This window comes from Triplophysa rosa, linkage group LG25, assembly GCF_024868665.1.
Source record: "Triplophysa rosa linkage group LG25, Trosa_1v2, whole genome shotgun sequence".
NCBI classification, from domain to species: domain Eukaryota; kingdom Metazoa; phylum Chordata; class Actinopteri; order Cypriniformes; family Nemacheilidae; genus Triplophysa; species Triplophysa rosa.
This window is the reverse complement of record NC_079914.1, coordinates 45,182-67,497: the sequence shown is the minus strand read 5'-3', so window position 1 is coordinate 67,497 and position 22,316 is coordinate 45,182. Positions and strand designations below refer to the sequence as shown.

Here is a 22,316-nt window from a genome sequence, read left to right as displayed (position 1 = left end):
GTACAATTAAAATTACACATTTTAAAAGCTACTTAAAAAGTACAAGTACACAAAAAATCTATTCAATACAGTACCGCAAGTAAATGTAATTCGTTACTTTCCACCTCTGGTCAAAGAACATGTCTAAATTCTTCCTTGACATGGTTGAGAGTTTGTCTAATATACGATTGAGAACATTTCTCACTTTTAAACTCAGTTGGCCCAAGAAAAATGCGATAAAAAACGTGAACACGATCTATTCCATTGTTTCCAGTCGACTCGACAGCGCGATTTGGGAAGTGTCCGTCTATGGAGCGATTTTAGTCTCATTAATTATTCACGCGTAAAACATGTGAACATGTGAAACTGTTTACGCATGTGTGTATCTTGTTTTACGCGTGAATAATTAATGAGACTAAAATCGCTCCATATGGGTGAGTCTGTTTTGATGATTTGAACATCAACAACAGCTCAGACAAATCGGACACTCCGCCTTTAATGTATATGGTGACTTTGTCAGACGACGTTGCAGTATAAATCAGGATAAATTTTAAAAAGTGTTTAAAAAGTGACTCGTTGTTAACATGTAGTATCATGGGTAGTGTGTTTTTACTTGTTTCCTGTCTTGACAACAGAGACAAAAAAAAACTGGAAACAACTTTATTGGGTGTTCACTTGTATTACAGTACATGGCAGTTCAGTTATAATATGACTGCAAGTCTGCATGATAAACCTATGAACCTAATGCATATTGTCGCTTTGTGTCGTAGCAAGTACAATTTTGACTGTATTATTTGTGTCCCCTTCAAAAATTGCTCTTGAGAAATTTTATGTTTATTGTCCCCCCCTACTGTTAAATGAGATTTACGCCCCTGCATTCATATAAAGCTATTTAAAGAGTGTGTACATTGCAGATATAAGAGAACACCCGTACAAAAAGTAACCATTGTTTTACTATTACCCTCCTCCAAAACGGTTCACTGCAAATTAACCGTGTTTATAGTAACCATGGTATTTCTGGTAAAACTGTGGTTACACAAATAATAAAACTATGGTTCGTTTTCGTAAGGACGAAAGGCAAAAAAATAAATAATATAATACACGTATGAAACATGTATACAATTAAAGGATAAAAATATATATTTTACAAGCATGCTAAATAAAATAAACCGTAAATTAAGAAAATTGAATAGAAAATTGTCGCAATTTAAAGCACAATAAAATTATATCCTGTCATTTACCTTACGTAGTTTCCAATCAGTGGTTAAATGAGATAAAACATGGATAAAACATTAAAATGGGTTAACAATACAAAAGCCCTTACTTTGATTTCACTTTTTGAGGAATATAAGTTAATTTGAATAAGCCTCTTTCTGTTATATTTTTTCCCTTTCTTTTTTTCCTTGTGTTTTTATTTATTTTTTTATTTTTCTCTATTTGTATTTCTAATTGTTCATTACTGGTATGCTCAACCAAATATCCTCATTTGTGTGTATTTTCAAATAAGGTTGTAAGCTTATTTTGTTTGTACATTTTATACAGTTAATAAAACATTTAAAATGATAGTTTCTGTAAACTCTGTCTAGTTTTTCACTGCGCATGCGCGCACATTCAACATGGCGGCCCCCATGAAACTGCACTGTCTGGATGAGTTTCCATCACACATTCACCCGCTGCACGTCCTCGTCAACAAATCCACCTTCACTCAACACTTTCCAAACTGCAATGGACCCACACACGCGTTGTTATTTTCACCGATGGACGATCAGTCATCCTCTAAGCGACGCTTTGTAGTGTGCGTGCACGTGACCGCAGAGGACGAGACGAACGTAAACACACACACGTGCCTGAATGTGTACGTGAGCAGATGTTTCCTGAGACACTACGATCTGAACGAGCATTCACATGGATCTGTCCGTCCACAGCCTCTGCTCCCTCTGAAGAGGATTGTGATCGGCGCTAGGACCAAGCAGAGCTTCAGGTGGGCTTCATCAGAGAAGTTCAGCAGTGGTCTGCTGGTCCTGACGTCATGTCATACACATACCCTGCTGGCGAGACAGGGTGACGTCTTACTCATCCCTTACCATCATTCACTGGGTGATGATGCAGCGCAGGTGCAGCAGTACCTGTCAGATGTGATGGTGCTGGAGTGCACACCTGTCAGTCAGGGGAGCATCACAATGAACACTAGTGTGCTGGTGTCAGACTGCAGAGATCTGCCCATTAGCACCGGGGTGGACATGACCGGCAAACTCTCGTCCTCATCTCTGTTTGTGTCTGATTTCGCCCAGTACGCCAACAGTTTGACTTCCAGCAGCTCTCTGTTGAGCTCTAAAGTAATGATCAGCTCTGACTTTAGCACTGTCATACAGGCTCTGGAGTGTCGACTGGATGTCCGGGTGCTGGATGTCTCCAGGCTGTATAAACCAGGAGGGTTTCTGTGCCGTCTGCTTCAGATAGACAACTTGGATGTCGATAGTGTCATTTTTGTGAACAAGAGCTTGTTATTGAAGCTGGGTGTGTTTAATGGGGAATGGGTGGTTGTGTTCCTCCCGTCAGACAAAGTGAAGTCATATTTGAAGAGTCCTGCGACTCAGGGTCCTGATCTGGAGGAATGTGTTAATCCCTCTAAGAGAAGATCATGTGTTCATCTGGTTAAAATTGAGGCCTTTGACACTGTTAGACACTCAGACCTGGATGTGAATGATAATATTGGATACATTTCACCGCTTCAGTGGTTTAACTTGTCAGGTGGGATGCCGGTGCCGGTTGGGAACACAACCATCAAAATAAAGGTGAAATATAAGAAACTTTTTGTGTTTATGGCAGTGGTTGACCGATGTGGGCTTTCTAAACAATTTGGCAATGGCTGAAAAGAATCTAAAAAAAATATCTGAATAAAAATACTGATAACAGCGATGAGAAATTGAGTATTCAGTGAGATTTGTGAGTTGATTTTGTGTAAACTTACGTTTGTAACTGACTTTAAACAGAGGTGGAATAAGGTGTTGTCACCTGCAGCGCCACAGATTTCTGCGAGCGCATGTCGATCTGCAGCTCCGCCGTATGCTAAAGAGCTGCACATTGAAGCAGTTATTTCACCGGAATACAATTGTCATGGCGTCTTTGAAAACCTCCTCCACAAACACTTCAGCACAGCAAGGTTCACTCACAAAACATACTTTAGTTCTACCTGCTCTGTGTTCTGCTGTTTCTTAATGTTGTGTGTGTTTAGACTTGTTCAGCAGGGTCATGTTTTGGGAATCCCATCGCAAGGACATCCAGATCTTGTAGAGCACAACTTTGAAGGGATTTTCAGGTTCTTTTTATCCTCACTGGTTTCTTTGAAGATTTTTGGTTGAACAGAAAGGAACAAGCTGAATGTTGTCTTTGGTGTTTTTTATAGGTGGCCTGTGCTGTATTTCAAGGTGAAGCAGGTGTCAGGCTTTTCTGAAGATGATGATGAGGTTCCTTCATATCTGGCTGATTCATATCACACCTCGCTGTACATGGTGAGCGACAGCACCATTCGCTGTGATATCACATCATAGTAATAATAATACACACACAGGCTGTGATTGGACGTCCACAGGGAAGCCCCGCTCACAGCCCGTGCCCCTGCTCGGTTCTGCAGAAGGGTGTGTCCGTCTGGACGAGTCTCTGTCCTCCTGGTGTCTCCTGCACTGTGGAGAAACTGCTCGCCATCATTCAGCCCCACCTCAGTGAAAGGTCTGGAATAGACGAACATTATTGCTGTTATAAAATATTACAGACACACATCTATTTGATGCCGTAAAAAAATATTGGTGTTGCAGCTCCTTTACATTTAAGAGAGGCTGTTCTGTTCTTCTGATGGGGCCGAATAGCTGCGGTAAATCCACAGCGGTCAGAGCGGCAAGCAGGAGACTACATCTGCATCTCATCCAGGTATCTGTCTGATCGACCTGTAGAATTCTGAATGAATCTCTCAACATTTAAGAAGTACACACTAAACTATTTGGAATACTTTTAATTAGACCAAACTATTTTGCCAATACTTTTAGTATTTGAAAGAATAAAGGTTTGGGATAACACATTAGTATATTACACGTACTATGTAGACAAGTTTTCAATATGCATGATTTCTAAATCTGAATGTATACGACTCATCCGCTTTCTTCTCCACTGAATTTATCACAGTGCATTCTGGGATTGCTTTATTTATAAATTAACAGCGTAGTGTTAAAATGCTGTCTAGATAGGCAGTGTCTAGGTTTCAGAACAGAGCCCTAGAGTGTTATTGAGGAATTTGAAATAACTCTGTGCTCACGGCTGCAGGTGGACTGCGTGACCGTCTGCGCAGACACAGCGGCTGCGTGTGAGGTCAAGATGAAGTCAGTGTTTGAGAAAGCGGTGCTTCATCACCCGTGTGTTCTGTTGCTAAGACACCTGGAGTTGTTGGGTCAGCCACGGGACGGCAGTGAGACCGACTCCAGGATAATTTCAAGCCTGTGTCAGATTATAACAGCTCTTCCTGCCAGGTGGGCTTCCAACAAACCAAACAAAGACAGTAATAGATACATTATTGTTATTCATGTAGACAAAAATGTATACTGTGATTTTGTTAAATAATTAGATTTGGTTAATTGGAATAGTTAAAGCACAGTTAACAGTTATTCTGTATGAACACATGTATTTCTCTGCAGTTTGGTTGTGGTGGGCTCTGTGAGCAGCGCACGAGACCTCTCGTCTGATGTGATGACAGCATTCATACATCAGGTGACCGTCGACAGTCTTACAGAGGACCAGCGGAGGATGATGCTGTCCAGCCTCAGCGAAGACCTGCCGCTGGGAAAAGACGTCAATCTTGCCAGGATCGCCAAACAGACAGCTGTGAGACAGATTATCCATCACATCTTCACATACTGTTGAGCATTGCAGTTAATTTTTGCCTTGTTTCTTAAGGGCTTTGTTTTAGGAGATATCTGTGCACTTCTGACCGGCGCAGGGAAAGCCGCTCACAGAAGACTTCTGAAGACATTGTAAGTCTCACTGTGGGAATGATTTGACACTCGGGTTCTCTGGTGTGACTCATAGGCTGGTGTGATGTTTGTGGATGTAGTTTTCCAGACGGGGCGAGTGAACAGGATGAAGAGGACCTGTGTGTGTCTGGGGTGAAGGTCCTGTCCGATGATTTCAGCACGGCTCTGGAAGCTCTACAAGATGCACATTCACAGGCCATAGGAGCTCCAAAAGTACGATGACATGCTTTCTTTACATCTCTATGTGAAAACATATTTTATTCAACGGCACGCTTTCATTGAGTCTCATTGACTGAACATGCATACAGACACATTTCTGCATGAAATCTGCTTACCAATGTTTTCACGAACAAATCATGATTCACCTCTTTACTTTCGTATTTCGAAAAAATGTATGCGATAAACACGTATGCTTTAATCCCATACTACAAGTTTTAAACCAACCTTATGAACATGGTATAAAAATAACTGAACATAATAACCATTTCCTTTTTTTCCTCTGCCTGTAACACCTTTGGACACAGCACACCTTATCTGGCATCCACCTCCAGCAACAATGAATTACAAGTGCGTTTTTTGTCTCAGATCCCATCGGTCAGATGGCAAGATGTTGGTGGACTGCAGCAGGTTAAGAAGGAAATTCTGGACACGATTCAACTTCCTCTGGATCATCCAGAGCTGCTGTCGCTGGGTCTGCGACGCTCAGGTCTGCTGCTTTACGGCCCACCCGGCACTGGAAAAACTCTGTTGGCTAAAGCTGTAGCCACCGAGTGTTCAATGACCTTCCTCAGGTATGAGTCAAATTTAGAGGAAAAATAGTTACATTTGAGGCTGGAACCGGACTTGGGTGGACCGTCAGACAAACTATAATAGATAATTTACCTTTTCTGTTTTATCTCACTGACACACGTGTGGTCAGAGAATTCAGAGATCTGGGGCCAGATTCACAAAACTGTTCTTAAGACAAAATATAAGGTTGTTCTTAAGATAAATTATAGGAAGTTTGTAAGCATGTTCGTAAATGCGATTGTCAAACATTTCTTAAAACGTTCTCAAACATCTTCATTTTTGTCGTAAGAATAAAATAATATGATTACACTCGCTTACTCGTGTGGTAACTGTATGTTTATCTATACAATAAATGTGTCAGTAATGTGCGTTTGTGTTTTCAGTGTGAAAGGACCTGAACTCATCAACATGTACGTGGGTCAGAGTGAAGAGAACATTCGAGAGGGTAAGAGTGACTACATTCAATCGCTTTGTGTTCAAAGGATTTGTCGAGTGAAATTGTTTTCACTACACATACAGTAGATGTTTTTCTCATCTCTTGTGTATGTCAGTGTTCAGTAAGGCCAGAAGTGCTGCTCCCTGTATCATCTTCTTTGATGAGCTGGACTCTTTAGCTCCTAACAGAGGACACACTGGAGATTCTGGAGGAGTCATGGACCGGTCAGTCAACGTAAAACATGTTAATGCTTCACAACACCTGTGTTTATGTGTCATGAAATGCGAGCCTATAGAAAGATTTACAAATTCTGGACTCATCTATCCATCAGAGAGGCTTAAAAACCAGAATGGCTGAAACTAAAACAAGTGGTAACACTTTAGTTTAGGGACCAATTCTCACTATTAACTAGTTACTTATTAGATGCCTGTTTTTAGCATATTGGCTGTTTATTAGTACTTATAAAACACATATTCAACATGACCATATTCTACTTCCCTAATCCTACCTAATACCTAAACCTAACAGCTACCTTACTAACTATTAATAAGCAACAAATTAGTATATTTACTGAGGCAAAAGACATATTTATTAATACCGAGAATAGGACCTTAAAATAAAGTGTGACCAAAAAAGTACAGAGAAACAACTCAGTTAACTAGTAACTTAAATATTTCCTTTGTACTGGTCTGGAGATAAGGTGTCTCGATAACATTTGTTCGTGTGTATTATTAGAGTGGTGTCACAGCTGTTAGCAGAGCTCGATGGTCTTCATTCATCTGGAGACGTGTTTGTGATCGGAGCCACTAATCGTCCTGATCTGCTGGACCAATCATTGCTCAGGCCTGGCAGGTGACCTCATTTTAAGATACAGGCGAATCTGTGGGTTTTCATGTTGAGTTCCTCTATAAAATATCTGTATTTGTACCTTTTTGCTTCACAGATTTGACAAGTTAGTGTATGTCGGAATTAGTGAAGACAAGGAGTCACAGCTACAGGTTCTCAAAGCGATATTACGCAAGTATGTCTGTCTATCCTGAAGTGAGGCGTGTTTGGCTGTGGTCTGCTGTTTCACTGGCCATGACTCTGATGTGATTGCAGGTTTAAAGTGGATCCCAGCGTGTGTCTCTCAGATGTGGTGGATTGTTGTCCGTCACAGTTGACCGGAGCCGATCTCTATGCCCTCTGCTCGGACGCCATGATGTCCGCCATCAAGAGGAAGATCTCGCGGATCAATGAAGGTCAGCTACACTTCATCAAAGTAAAAAGCAACAAAGGGATTTCTTAAAATGAATTTGAAGTAGGGCTGGATATGTAAAATGATTTGTTTTGTTTACTTGTTTGTTTATTTGTTGGATGATTGCCACAAGATTGCATATTTACAAATAGACCATGTGTTTGCAGCACATTGCTGAAATATTTGCATAGTGTGTGTCTGGCTCATCTTTTTAATCTGTCGTTTTTCTCTCTTGCTCTCAATATCGTGACTGTGATCCATCATTCTTGCATGTCTCTCTCTCTCATGCAGGTGTGGATTCAGAGAGCAGTGCTCTCACTTTATGTTCTCAAGACTTTAGACAGGCTCTCACAGGCCTTACGCCATCTGTTTCGGAGCAAGAACTCAACAGATATAAAGCCATTCAACAGAAATTTACTGCAAAATAACAAAACAACCAGCAGCTTTCTCTTGAACAGTGAGAAGGAAACAGTCAGATGTGTCAGATTATGTCAAACCTGCTCATGTTTTCCAACAGGATAGGACATTTTCAGTAATGAGTTTTTATATTTAATGCTTGAAAGGAACTCAGTCATGTTGAATAATGGCAGAATCTAAAGGTCATTGACTTTTCTGCTTAGAGACACAATTTAGTGAGTTGTTTCAAGCAGATTTCTACTCAGCACTGCAGTCACAATGTACTGTAAATACTTCATGAAATTTTCATAAATGCAAAGATAAATGAGTTATATTCACATAATTCATCCGCAGGAGTTTACATCCTTTCTGTGATGCGAAGACATGAACTGTCCCACACTTTATATTAAGTGGTTCATTTTAGTTAAATTATATCAATTAATTTACTATGTAAATGTTGTTATTTGATTTACACACATAACTTTAATGAATGTCTGTATATTATGAGGAAGGGAAATTATTAACTGGAACAAATATGGAAAATGTAATTTTTTTAACTTGTTTTGATTTGATTAAAAAACTTTATATAAATGACATAAGACAAATAATATAAATGTTACCTTGTTTATTCAAAAAACCTTAAAATAAATGTATGTGATCCTTCAAACAGATCTATGTGTCTTTATTTGACATAGAAGCTAAAGATATAAGACAATATGAACACGAGACAGAAAAGACAAATCAGTTGTGCAAGCTTATACGGTGTGATGCATTGTCTGCATTCTGTCTCTTTCTTACAAAATAATGACATACACGAAAATTTCCAGTCAGGCTTTAGACCGCATCATAGTACTGAAACTGCGCTCGTTAAAATTACAAACGACCTGCTTATAGCATCAGATAAAGGTAACATCTCACTCCTAGTCCTGCTCGACCTTAGTGCTGCGTTCGATACTGTAGACCATAAAATACTTCTAGATCGCTTACACAATTATACCGGTATTCAGGGACAGGCACTACAATGGTTCAGATCTTACTTATCAGACAGACATCAATTTGTCCATTTAAATGGGGAATCATCAAATCTAACGCAAGTAAATTATGGATTACCTCAGGGATCGGTTTTAGGACCCTTGCTATTCTCCATATACATGCTGCCCCTTGGAAACATTATTAGAAAACATGGAATTAGCTTCCACTGTTATGCAGATGATACTCAGCTATATATCTCATCAAGACCAGATGATTCCTTCCAACTATCCAAATTGGCAGAGTGCATCGACGATATAAAGCATTGGATGACTTGTAATTTCCTTCTTTTAAATTCTAATAAAACAGAAATATTACTTATCGGACCAAAGACACGTGAGCAGAATATTTCGGATTATGACCTGCAAATTGAAGGCTGCACTGTTACTCCAACAAATACAGTTAAAGACCTTGGCGTTATATTAGACAGCAACCTGTCATTTAAAAATCACATCTCAAATGTCACAAAAACAGCCTTCTTCCACCTTAGAAATGTTGCCAAATTGCGAAATATTTTATGTGTGGCTGACGCAGAGAAGCTTATTCATGCATTTGTGACCTCAAGACTTGACTACTGTAATGCACTGCTTAGTGGTTGTCCTGCAGCATCAATAAACAAACTACAGTTAGTTCAGAATGCAGCTGCCAGAGTTCTAACCAGGTCCAGAAAATACGATCACATAACCCCAATGTTATCAACCCTTCACTGGTTACCCATTAAGTATCGTATTGACTTTAAAGTTCTTTTAATTACTTATAAAGCCTTAAATGGTTTAGCCCCTACCTACATAACAGAGCTTCTACCACACTACAACCCATCACGCTCTCTAAGATCTCAAAACTCCAGACTTTTGATAACACCTAGAATAACTAAATCCACCAAAGGGGGTAGAGCTTTCTCATACGTAGCACCTAAACTCTGGAATAGCCTCCCCGATACTATTCGAGGGTCAGACACACTCTCCCAATTTAAATCTAGATTAAAGACACATCTTTTCAGCCAAGCATTCACTAATACATAGCTAATGAACAGCAGCTACGCTAATTATTCTCTTTCTGTTTCTGCCCTCGCCTCGGGATGCCCATCCCGAGGTAGGGAGAGATTCCGCCAGACCCAGATGAACGTCATATGCCCATCCACAACTAGAGATTACGCCAGCTACATCTGAAAATCCCGTGCCATCCTCCTGCGAGAGCCTGCGGACTGACTGACCATCCAGCTCCATCCAAGGCAATTCCATCACCACCCAAGAAAAAGGCGACCATCTGGCCGGCCCAGCTCAGACAATTCCATCCCCAGCCGAGAGCAAAGACGGACTACCTGTCACATAAATGCTAAATTTACAATACTTGGTATTTAATGCTAAACTTACATCACACGACAGCAGTTTGAAGTTATGGCTGCACTCAGTGACTTTGATTGGAGGTAGCTGGGTGGGTGTTGTAGGGAGTGGGGGGGCTTGTTGGTTGTGGTTCGGGGCGTTTCATTTGTTGGGACTGTGTGGGTCTGGTCTGGTTGGTCTTGTTTTGTGGTCGATGTCGGACAACAGAGGAATAAAGTTAATTATGCCATTACTACTTTTCCCTGGTTGTTCCTCTGTTGTCTGTTGTTGATCACGGAATGGGACCGGGTTGGACCTGCACGGTTTCGGCAGGTGGGGCTTCCTGGGTCGCGGCTCGTGGGCTCTCCCTATTCTTCGTGGACGTTGCTCGGTGGCTTTGGTCGGGGTCACTGAGTGCAGCTATGACACGTCAGAGGAGATCTGGCCCTCCCGGCTGAGCCTGGTTTCTCCCAAGGTTTTTTTTTCTCCATTATTCATCATTGGATTTTGGGTTCCTCGCCACAGCAGAGCAGTGCAGTGTTGGCTTGCTCACCGGGAGACTGCATTTATTTATTTATTTATTCATTTATTTATTAGATATTATTTATTATAATGATCTTGCTTGGTCTATAAACACCATGCACTGTGCTGTGTTTTACCTTTCTGTGTTTTTCTAATTTGCTCTTTTAAAGCTGCTTTGGAACAATGCACATTGTGAAAAGCGCTATATAAATAAAATTGAATTCAATTCAATTGTGCTTGTGTCTGGAGGTTTTGTCAGCTGTCAAGAACATCAAAAAACCTATATTTTTCACAGGAACGCAAAGATTTAAAATATCATAATGCAACAAATTATATATTATCAAATACAATTTTGGTTTGTTTTGAGATTACTCATCAGGTAATAAAAAAGCCACTGCGTACAAGTTATGACTTTATACATATTTTCTCTTTCTTTTTTCTTTTTATTTCACTCACACATCATTTGGAATCAAAAATCTCTGAAATCCTGAGCAGATATCACAGAAGAAAGCAGCACTGTCAACCAAAAGCAATGGAAAAAAGAAATAGAAATAATGTCCCGTCACACACAGTGTACTGTAATAAAGCGTTGAGAGAAAGCTGAAGAAATGCGAGTCAGTGCGAGGGTCCAGATGTTAGTCGGGGGTCTGGATCTTTCTGGAAGATCCCTCATTTTCACAGAGAATTCAGAATCTCTTCTGGTTTTGTGTTGGACTTTAGTTTGTAGGTTTGGTAGAGATGGAGAACATGATTTCTCTGTTTCTTGATATGTGTTCATCTCAGCAGTAGGTGGTGTTTCTCTCTCTCTTAGACACTCATGTGAAATGTGGCATGCGACTGCAGGTTCTGCAAAAAAAAATGCACGTAAGATTTTGTGTGAGGATTTGCTGGGGAATTTTTCTTGTTTTAGGTGGGATTTTTTTTCATGTGTGAATAATGAAAAAGTTGAATCACATTTACAGTTTTAGAGCATTTTTAACTTCCTTTAATGTCAGTGTGTGAATGTAAGCAGTCTGTGTGTGAATGTAAGCAGTCTGCCAAATTGTAAAGCCGAAAGTAAACGAATAACAAAGTTATTGGCTTGGGAAAAAAGGAAGTCGACTCTGAATCAAGCGAACGAGTCATATGTCGTTCTAATTTCAGTTCCGGGTCAGATTTGCGTCACTCCTTGTAATGCCCGCTTACGTTCCATTTGCGACACTGCACGCAGCAGACCAATCACAGCAGATTTGACCATCTGTCCAATCAGATCAGAGTAGGCTGACAGAAAGGAGGGGATTAGACGGATGAATCGCCGAATGAATCATTTGAGAGTCAGTCAAGAAGTAAGGTACTGCCTTAATAACTGCCTATTATTAGAAAATAAGAGTGTTTTACACCATGTATGTACATAAACTTGTTATTGGACACTCCATTAACCAAAGTAGGACCTTAAAAATCACTCTTGATTTTTACTCTTTATTAAGTTTTAAGTTAAATTACTCTTTAAAAATATAGTCTAAAATCAAAATCTTGTGCACAAGGTACACTGTAAAAATAAATCCCGTAAAAAAACAGATAAAGTACTGGCAGGAAATTACCAGTGCATTTTACGGACATTTCCGTTAATGCTAAAATGCAATTTTATGCAGTGCAAATTGTAAAATACAGGTAAAACAACTGTAAAAATGAATACAGAAAATTCTTTTAATATTAATACAATATATTGTGCCCTTATTTTTGTGGATTTTTTGTGTACTGCACCCCACCAGAAGTTTAATTAAATACACTTTATTGTCCCCAGTGGGGTAATATGCCTTGGACTGTGGAGCCAGGGGCGTAGCTACATGGTGGCCATGGGTAGCCACGGCTACCCCTGAATGATTGACAGCCACCTATCTGGCCCCCTCTGTTGTGCGAAGAAGTTTTAAGATGTGTGTCGGAGTTTATGGAGTGCTGCGCAGATCATTTAGCGTATGCACTGAAAGTAACGCGAGAACATTACTCTCGCGTTAATATGATGTCATACGCTGACGCACTGATGCAAACAGTCTGAGCGCTATAGCTGAACAGCTGCTAACCGCTTCGTGACATTGTACTGTCTGTGAACCATTGAAGTACATCGCGACCGGAAGGAGCAGGTCAGTAAAATCAGTCTTGTTTAACTGGATTTCATTCATTAAATACATTTTCGCGAAAGTTTAAGTTGGGGTACCGCAATGTCTATTTTGTATAAAAAATGCTAACTTACTGCAAATAATAGCTAGAAAATTATTTTAAAAAATGTTAGCACATGAAAGCATTGCAAATAAATTGTTTACTTACGTTCTTTGTGTATGTTTTTGACCAGCAAACTATGTGTAATGAAAAATTGGTGTAAATTACAGTAGAAGTTAAAGAATTTCTGTCTGTATGGATTTTTTGGTCAAAAAAATAAAATCACTGGGTCTTACCTGGCCACCTCAAAAAAAAAAGTTCTGGCTACTGTTGGACTTTTGAGGCAGTCCTGCATGTTCAAAAATTTGTACAGAGACGTTCTCCAAAATCGATTAGAAGTTTATTATCAGATGTAAAAAGGGGTAACAAAGCTTTGGGTTGTCAGACGACCTCCTCACTCCACCATAAGCCAACAACCCAAATTATTCAAAAACACATATATTTATTTGGTATGTGACGTCGTTCGCATCTTCTGACTCCTCCTCTGCCCTTTTAAGGAGTGCTGCTCCCTTTCCACCAATCACCATGCATATCTGCAAAACATCTTTGCAACACATCTTCTGCAACCTGCGGTCAGTTGCTAATTTGAGGAAGTGTTATCTAGAGACAGTTTCATATCGCAAAACAACATGTAAAAATACTTTCAGTAAAAAACTCAATCATCTAATGCTTTTAATTATGCAGCATTGTTTCTTAATCCTATGATCAATAAGACACATCAAAACTCATGATTATACTTAAAACATATGCATTGGATTAATTCATAACATCCCTTCCCTATGTGACTCTTTTAGTGTGTGTGTTGTTAGTTAAACTTGTCAAAACGAGCTGTTCTATTTCTGCAAGCTTGTTCCTCTATTGTGGTTTCACGAATCCGGCACGTACACACAAACCCTCTATCTTTATCTCTGTATTTTTCCACTAGATAAAAGAGCAAGCAAACACATTAAAAGCACACAGCTTAATGATTTAATGAAAGAAAACACTTATTGATTATATTGGTAATTAAATCATACTTCTAACTGAATAATATTTCCACAATTCCCAACAATTGGTGACCCGTGACGTGATTTGTCAAGAGACGAGGGCACATTTGCCATTTGCGTTGAGGAAAACGGAACGAATTCAGGTTCAACACACAGGTCGCGACCAACATAAAAGAGAGGTAAGCAGAAGCCTGTTTAATCAAAATTCTGCTATTGAACATACCTAAATTGTTGTGTTGAATTTGATGAACATTCCGCATGAGTAGAACTAAATTATAAAGAGAAGTTGTGAGAAATCAGATTTAAAAAGAAAATACTGTAAATCGGGTGGTTAGAGTCCCCCGTAGAGAGGGTATCGTGATTATATGTGGATTACCTTGCCTTGTTTTTGACGTTGTGTCGTGGTTTGTGATTATTGTTTATTTTACCCCTTCGAGGGAAGTGTTTGTATTTTGAGTTAGTTAAGTGATCGTGTCCTGTTTTCCCCATTGTGGGTTTTTGTTTTCTGTTTTGTTGTTTGTTATTAAAGTCTTGTGTTAACCCCTTCACCGCCTGCCTGCACTTGTGTTCTTCCCCACTCATATCTTGACAGCCGACCATAGACTGTATAAAAGATGGACAGCATGACTCCTTTTTGAGCATGCAGGACTGCCTTTAAAGTCCAACAATTGGTGACCCCGACGTGATTTAGAGAGATAGTGCTAATTGTGTGCCTTTTGGCGAGAGAGATCAGAACGGACTCAGGTTCAACACACAGGTCGCGACCAACAAGAAAAAGGTAAGCAGAAGCCTGTTTATTCAAAATTCTGCTATTGAACATACCTAAATTGTTGTGTTGAATTTGATGAACATTCTGAGGAAGTTGAAATAAATAGAAAAAGGAAGTTTTTGAAAAATCAGATTTGAAAGAGTAAAATATTAAATAGGGTGGTTAGAGTCCCCCGTAGAGAGGGTAATAAAAACCCTTGAGTCTGGGACTCATAAGTTGCGTTGTGGTAATCGCGTCTGGGACGAAAAAGTCCAGGATAAATTAATATCCTTTGAGTCTGGGACTCATAAACTGCGTTGTGGTAATCGCGTCTGGGACGAAAAAGTCCAGGATAAATTAATATCCTTTGAGTCTGGGACTCATAAACTGCGTTGTGGTATTCGCGTCTGGGACGAAAAATAGGCCAGGGAATTACATCCCTTTGAGTTTGGAACTCATAAACTGCGTTGTGGTATTCGCGTCTGGGACGAAAAAGGCCAGGGTGAAATAACTCCCTTTGAGTCTGGGAACTCATAAAGGAATATTCCAAAATTGTTTGTTATATGTTTGAATGTTTTGAAAAGGCAAATGCAATTGCTGATGTGAAAATTAATGTGAAAAGTGACTTAACTATGTGAAAATAGATACTGTATCCTATATCCTATATCCCTATGTATAACTGAAAAATATTTCCACACTCCGCTTCCTTCTATTGTAATATATTGAACGTAAAACATCAGATGATGGGCGCTGACATGTTATGCAAAAACGTCAGTTTGGAGTCTGCGCAGTAGTGAGCACGAAGTGCAGGCCGGTATCACAGTTCTGCCCATATTCCCTGATGAATCAATCTTAAACGAAGAAATCATGTTACCGCGCCCCTTTATTATAACATCTAATAACTAACCAAAACCAAACCTATTCAAAAAACAAACACTTGGACATACATCAACGTGATAAAAACAGACTAACAACTTAACAACAAAACAACAAAAAAACAACTTTGGCAAAAAATGATTTGAAGGGTAATTGGCTTTTATAGTTTGGCTCCTGTCCCATTTGTTTACATGGAGAGGGCGGGCCAGCCACCAGGGGACGACCAAAGAGACGTGTGAGGTACCCCTGCTGCCAACCCTGGCGTCCCAAAAGCTCACCAGCGCCATCTTGTGCAACTAGTGAATAAATGATCTGCATATAGATTCAGTTGTGAGTTTTTAAAATCATTGAAATAAGTTGAAATAATCAATGCCAGGCTCGACTTGACAGTAACATTTTCATTTATGTAAATTTAATTTTACAGAGATTAAAAATGACACAATATGCTTAAAAGTACATTAAATTTCATTCTATTTCTAGCTCTTTGGTCAATGGACACTGTTGCAAAGCAGCTGTATATATTGCTGTGTGTGATGTTAACGTCTAATGTCCTCGCTTATCATTTGCTTTACATTTACATTTATTTATTCATTAAATGCTTAATCCAAACGGACTTTTACATGAGAAACATGAAGAGCTATTCAACAATTTGTAGTACACAATGCAAAGTGTAAAGTTTAAACAAGTTTAGTACAAGTTACAGCAGTAATCAAACAGAGAAAACGAGCGATTTATTTATGATTAAGTGGAGGGTCACAGAATGATTCACCCAGAAAAATGAACACACTTTTAAAGAGAGATGTCATAATGCATTAAACCCACCACAGCCAACTTTAGACCAACCCCAGTCCTAATTAATACCACATCTATTAAAGCAATTCAGAACGCTGTGATGTAGCGTTTACTGACAGCTAAACACACAGAAAGTTGAGTTTCTCCTCACAGTCTCTGGGTGTCCAGGTCTGTGTGTTCTTGTCCAGAGCTGCACAGCGTTGGTTTTGGGCAGGACATTGAGGCGGTCCAGCTGAAGACCAGACATTGAGGATAAGATCATCTCCACTGATCCAGAACCATCCACCTGCTAGAAAGCGCAGACCGATCCACACGTATTGTGTTTGAGCTCCTGTGATCTTACTGAGAGCATCAGTCATGCTTCTGCTTGAGCTCAGAGACGCCAGATCATCATGATGATGTCTACAGTATTCTAGAGCTCCCTCCCAGCTCTCAGACTGCTGAACCACAACAAAGGCATACTGTATGGGGGTGGGATTCTTTCTTTTCAATAGCTGTCCTAACATCCCCAATAATTTCCAATTTTCCCACAGCTTCATCTTGTTGCTGTTTATTCACCCTCTCTAGTAATGTCTTGTTATCTTTACAAAATCACACTTCTTAAAACTTAATACCTTAAAACTTGTAAGAAAACACTCTTAAAAAATACACTTTAAACCTGAAAATTGAAAAACATTGAAAAACACTCAAAACACACAATAATGAAAACTTGATTATAAGGAATAAATGGTTATTTGTATGTCACGTCCGTGAACACTTCACTCAGAATCTTTTGCACTTTCTTGAATCTAGTTATCAGACCACACCCCAGCCGGGGTACTGAGACACTTCTTACTCTATGAGCCACACACCAATCTCTCATGTGTTTTAGGCTTTCTGTGAAACAGTCATACGTTGGTAAATCAGTGCATTGTTCTTTGGTTATTAGGTGAAACACAGTCCTGTCTCTTTCCCGGGTTACTGCACACTCACCCGGTTTTTTATGTTGACACCTTACTTTTCCACTCCAAATTTTTCCTTAACTGTTTGCAATACCTGCCCCGTATGCACAATCAGCACTTACACAATGAGCTAATGGTTCTGTGTGTGGGCTTGTGAAAATATCACCTGTTTTGTGTATAATTTGGAGCTGTTGGTGTTGTCCAGTGGCAATTTCAGTGTCTGTTTTACCGTCACTCTCTGTATCTGTATCCTCCCTCTCTTGGACCTGAGTCCTCAGGTCCAAACCAGTGTCAGCAAGAGACCTAGAAGGGGGGTCACAAGCTACACAGGATGTTAAATGGAACCAAGTGTCTCCTTTGCCTTGGAGTTGCACACAATGTGAGGTGCGAGCTGTTACTCGTGGGGTTGTAGACCACCGTGGTTCACTCCACTTTCTACGGAATGTCCTGATCCTGACCCAGTCTGTCGTGACTGGGATGCAGTTCCTCCGGTTGTGCTGGTACAGGGGTTACCTGATGGGAAAAGGTTCGAATCAGAGCTGTTAGTTTATCAAAATACACAGTATGTGACAATGGCTGCACTGTGTCCTCTCTCAACGCCGTGGTTGGTCCTGGAAATTGACGACCTGTAAGCAATTCAAAAGGTGTAAAGCCTGAGATCCTGTTGACAGAAGAACGAATAGACATGAGAGCAATGGGTAAAGCTGACAGCCAGTTCAATTTAGTCTGTGCACAGATTTTAGCCAATTTTAGTTTAATTGTCAGGTTAAGGCGTTCAACCTTACCTTGGCTGGCCGCATGGTAAACCGCACCATACGCATGTGTTAGGCCTAGAGCCTGTTCAACAATTTTCAAATGTTCATTTTTAAAATGGTGGCATTGTCGACTGATCGCGTGGGAACCCATAGTGTGGATGTAATGTGTTGATTAACACTTTATTACGCCGTACTGTCCTCTCGGCCGACAGGATATGCTTCTGGCCAACCAGTGAAATAATCAACAATCACCAAAACATAGCGTTTGCTGTATCGTGTATCATGCTGTGAATCAATCACAATTTCTTCCCCTGGACCAGATGTCAAAGGGAAACACCCCGTTTGGGTTTGATGCTAGGTTTTACATTGTGTTCCTGACAGATACAACAACTGTCACATGACCTGACACCATGGATTGCAAAAATGGATGCCACCAATGTTCGAGGCTCTCATCATTTGTTTGTCACTGACATGGCTTACCCCATGGGCTTGGTTAACATTGAACCGGTCAGAGAGACAGGCAATGCCGGACGTCCATCGGCGCTTGCCATAGACCATCACTAGCGACAGATCCTCCATGCTGTGACCAGACTGATTGTTCTTCAGGGGCAGATTTCTGTTGTTCTTTGACAAATATTCTCGAGTGAAACGAGGCAAAAGATCACTACAGGCTCTTCTGATCTTACCACCTGCTGAGTTGCAACATAGCCAGCTTCAGTTTTGGCAGCTAGATCAGCTGCATTGTTTCATCAGTGATAGGGGAATCATTTTTGGAATGTCCTGGACATTTAATAACTGCTACCTCTTTGGGTATCATCAGGCCTCTAAAAGGTCTCTGGCTTCGCATGCATGGTGATTGGTCGACCTGGGATGTGATAAAACCACACCTCTGCCATAAGGGCAATTCCACGTGGACAGCTGTTACAACATATGCTGAATCGGAATATATGTTCACACGGGTCTCACCGCGTAGTACAGGGCTCTTGTACTGCTATCATTCTGCTCTCTGTGCTGACTGTTTTCCTTCTAATTCCCTGCATCCTTGTCACTAATGAGCTTCCCACTTGTTCAACTACTGGCATAGGCTGCCTTCAGGCTCCCATCCTCTGCTCTGAAACAACAACCATCTGTGAACAATGTCATAACTGGCGGTGGGGTTGTCAATGGCACCGCAGATAGATCTTCTCTTACTTTGGATGCTCTCTCAGTGATGGGTGCACAATCTGTGGTGTCCATTACCCATCAGATCAGCCATATTATGCCTCTCATGTGGTATGTGAAATTGGGACTGGTCAAAATCTTAGCTATTCTTCTCTGTCTCAGTGGTGAGAAACGTGAATGATGCTGAATTTACGAATGACATGATAGAGTGTGTGGTGAGTATTGTCAATGGGTGGCCCATTACAATGTGTGATGTTTTTGCACAACTTTAGCTAAACCCGCTGCAAATCGGAACAAAGTGGTTGTCTTTGTCTACACAGTCTAACAACACACTCGCATACATCAACACTTTTCTCCTGCCCTGGTCTTTCTGAAACAGGACACCATGTGCGCTGGAGCCAGATTCTGAGGCATCCAGGAAAAAAGGTAACTCATAATTGGCACAATTCAGGTGTGCGGCATGAGCTAGCTGTGTCTTGAGGTCAATGAACGTCCGTTCAGCCTCTTGTGTCCACTGAAGTTCTGCTTTCAGATTTTTCATGCCATGCTCTTTAATCAACTGCTGAGTGGTGTAGTCAGTGAAACATACATAGGGATATAGTGCCTACTGAATCCTGTGAGGCCTAAAAATGACAACATGTCTTTCACTGTGGTTGGCTTAGGATGGCTGAGTATACCCTGTCTTTGTGTCCCTGTCAAAGTTGATCCCTGTGCCGTGATCAGTCGACCTAAAAATGTAACACAAGGTCTGCACACCTGCAGTTTGTCCTTGCTTACCTTGAAACCAGACTTGTGCAACTGAAGCAACACAACTCTGGTAGCCTCCAAGCACGCCTTTTCAGTTGTGGCTGCCAAGAGTAGGTCTCAACATACATGATCATGACACAGTTCTCAGGTAAGCTACAGTCCTGTAGCTGTTGTTTTAAAACATGATTAAAAATTCCTGGTGACAAAATAAACCCTTGTGGTAGTCTGTTGTAAGAATACTGGCATCCCCTGTATGTAAAAGCCAAACATGCTTTGCAATCCTCTGCGATTGGAATACAGAAGAAAGCATTAGCCAAATCAATACACGTGAACCATTGGTGCATTGGGGTCAATATAGACAGTGCAATATATGGGTTTGGTACAGTCATGGTGGGTGTCACCACAACAGAGTTAATGTTGCGTAAATCATGCACCAACCTGTACTTGTTGGTGCCTGGTTTAGGCACTGGAAAAATTGGTGTGTTCCAATTGGACCTATAAGGGGTTATCACTCCCTTTTCAATCAGTCCGGAAACAGTGGTGGCTACACCTTCTTCTGCTTCTGGTTTGTTGGGTACTGAGGGACCCAAATAGGTGTGGTGGTGGTCAATTTGAAGCTAACAGGTTTGATGTTACAAAACCCTACATCTGTTGGTCCTTGAGACCATAGATTATCTGGCAATGTGTCAATCATTTTTTCTGCTCCGTCAGCGTCTGTCTGCTCCCTACCATGGCTTCTAGAGATCTGTTTATGTGTCAACACCCCTGTGTCTTCTGTTTGGTCTTGCACCCAATATGCTTTTTGTGTTCTGAATAAGGATACCCCAAGTTTCTGTGGGTTTCCAATCTTGCTGCCAACAGCTCTTAGTCATGTTGCCTAGCTCCCTAGCTCATGATTTGGATGTAATGCTAAGAGAGTGTGGTGCAGCTGTATCAGACATTTCATACCATTTCATCTGCTCTTCTGTCAGTAAAATTGGTGCCACTACTCCCTCTTTTCCTATCATTAGTCCAGATCCCCTTAACACCCATTTACTGTCCTCTATTTCTGAGAACAGATCTTGGTATTGTGTGGTGTCATCCCTTCATAAACAATGTGCAATGTAAGGGGTCTATGGTGGCAGAAAATGTCTATGTTTGTTGATCCATCTGGCGGTGTTCATTATACCTTGATACAATACTATTAGGGGCTACACTGGAATCTAGCTCAACCCAATATATTCAGCATCTTCTAACTCACCACATGTTGTTAACATCCACTGACTGTCTGTGGTGTGACCTGAAAGAGAACAATTCTTTCTGCGAACCATCTGGAAATTGTCACTATCACTCCCTCAGGGAACATAGATGACTGCTCCTAACTTGAATAATAAGTCTCTGCCCTAAAAGGGGGATGGGAGCATTACAGGAGTACAGGAATGAGTGCGTCAATATTCTGTTTTCAATTTTACCTTCAGCAATTTTGTCATAGGCCATTTTTCTACCTCACCAGAGAATCCCATTACTCCCACTGTGCGATTTGTCAGATCACTATCATCAATTGTGCCCTTGGTCACAGTGGAGTATGTGGCCCCAGTGTCCACCAGAGCCTTTAGTGGTCGATCACTCACCACTATCTCCATGAGAGGTTCGGCCATTCCTCTCACGGTGGTTCTCTGTGGGCCCCTTCAACATTCCTCCGCCCCACCCTCCGGGCCCCATGTTGGGTGCATAGGCGCCTGTAGGTTGGAAGGTGACGGGAAGTGTTGCCCCGGGTTGTGTGGGGTTTGTGGTCCCCTGCCACGACCACCGGTGCCACCTCTTTGGGGACCCCATCCACCCGCAGGTGGACCGTTATTTTGGCCTTGAGTCTGTGACTCATTCTGTGGACAATATCTTGCCTAATGTCCATTTTCTCCACACACAAAACACTGAGTCCCGCGCTGCCCCCCTCTCCCTTGCCCTCCCTGTCTACGTCCATTTCCTCTCCAGGGGGATCCCTGCCTACGGTTTGTTCCTTGGGCATAATGTGGGTTGCTATATGGATGGTGGTGTGTCGGTCCTCCAAAAGGAGAACCACTGTAAGGGGGTCCTTGATATGGGTCTATGGGTTGGGGTGCATTGGGAGTATGTTGTGGCATTTGCTTGGCCTTTTTGGTTGTCCCTTCACTTTTGGCTTTTTCTAATTGCAATTTTAACAATTGGGTTTTAACCCTTTCTAGTTCCTCTTCGTCCTTATTGGCCCTTTCCACTGCTCTGTCTGTGTGGTGCACTAAATGTCTTTCCCATACCTCGTTACTTGCCACTGGGATATCTGGGTTATTCTCCATTGCTTGTTTTACTCCATTTGGAGCTCCTGTCATTACTGCTGCTCTAAATATGTCTCGTGTCACAGGGTTGTTTA

The 22,316-nt window shown here is 41.0% G+C and overlaps 1 protein-coding gene across 4 annotated transcripts; it reads left to right on the top strand.

Moving 5' to 3' along the window:
* Positions 1-1,452: 1,452 nt before the first annotated feature.
* pex6 (peroxisomal biogenesis factor 6) lies at positions 1,453-8,541 on the top strand. 4 transcript variants are annotated; one of them, XM_057325349.1, is made up of 17 exons: positions 1,476-2,774; positions 2,973-3,142; positions 3,215-3,298; positions 3,386-3,491; positions 3,572-3,708; positions 3,795-3,906; positions 4,297-4,499; positions 4,665-4,851; positions 4,924-5,000; positions 5,081-5,213; positions 5,586-5,791; positions 6,173-6,234; positions 6,341-6,449; positions 6,961-7,077; positions 7,169-7,246; positions 7,327-7,466; positions 7,754-8,541. In XM_057325349.1, the coding sequence occupies exons 1-17, from the start codon at positions 1,596-1,598 to the stop codon at positions 7,888-7,890; spliced, it is 3,237 nt and encodes a 1,078-aa protein (XP_057181332.1). In that variant the 5' UTR covers positions 1,476-1,595; the 3' UTR covers positions 7,891-8,541. The 4 variants fall into 4 exon arrangements, 3 of the variants coding, with proteins under 3 accessions (XP_057181333.1, XP_057181332.1, XP_057181330.1); XM_057325347.1 differs by having other exon boundaries at positions 2,973-3,298; XR_008962052.1 differs by lacking the exon at positions 7,754-8,541 and having other exon boundaries at positions 1,462-2,774; positions 2,973-3,298; positions 6,961-7,073; positions 7,327-7,442.
* The last annotated feature ends 13,775 nt before the right edge of the window (positions 8,542-22,316 follow it).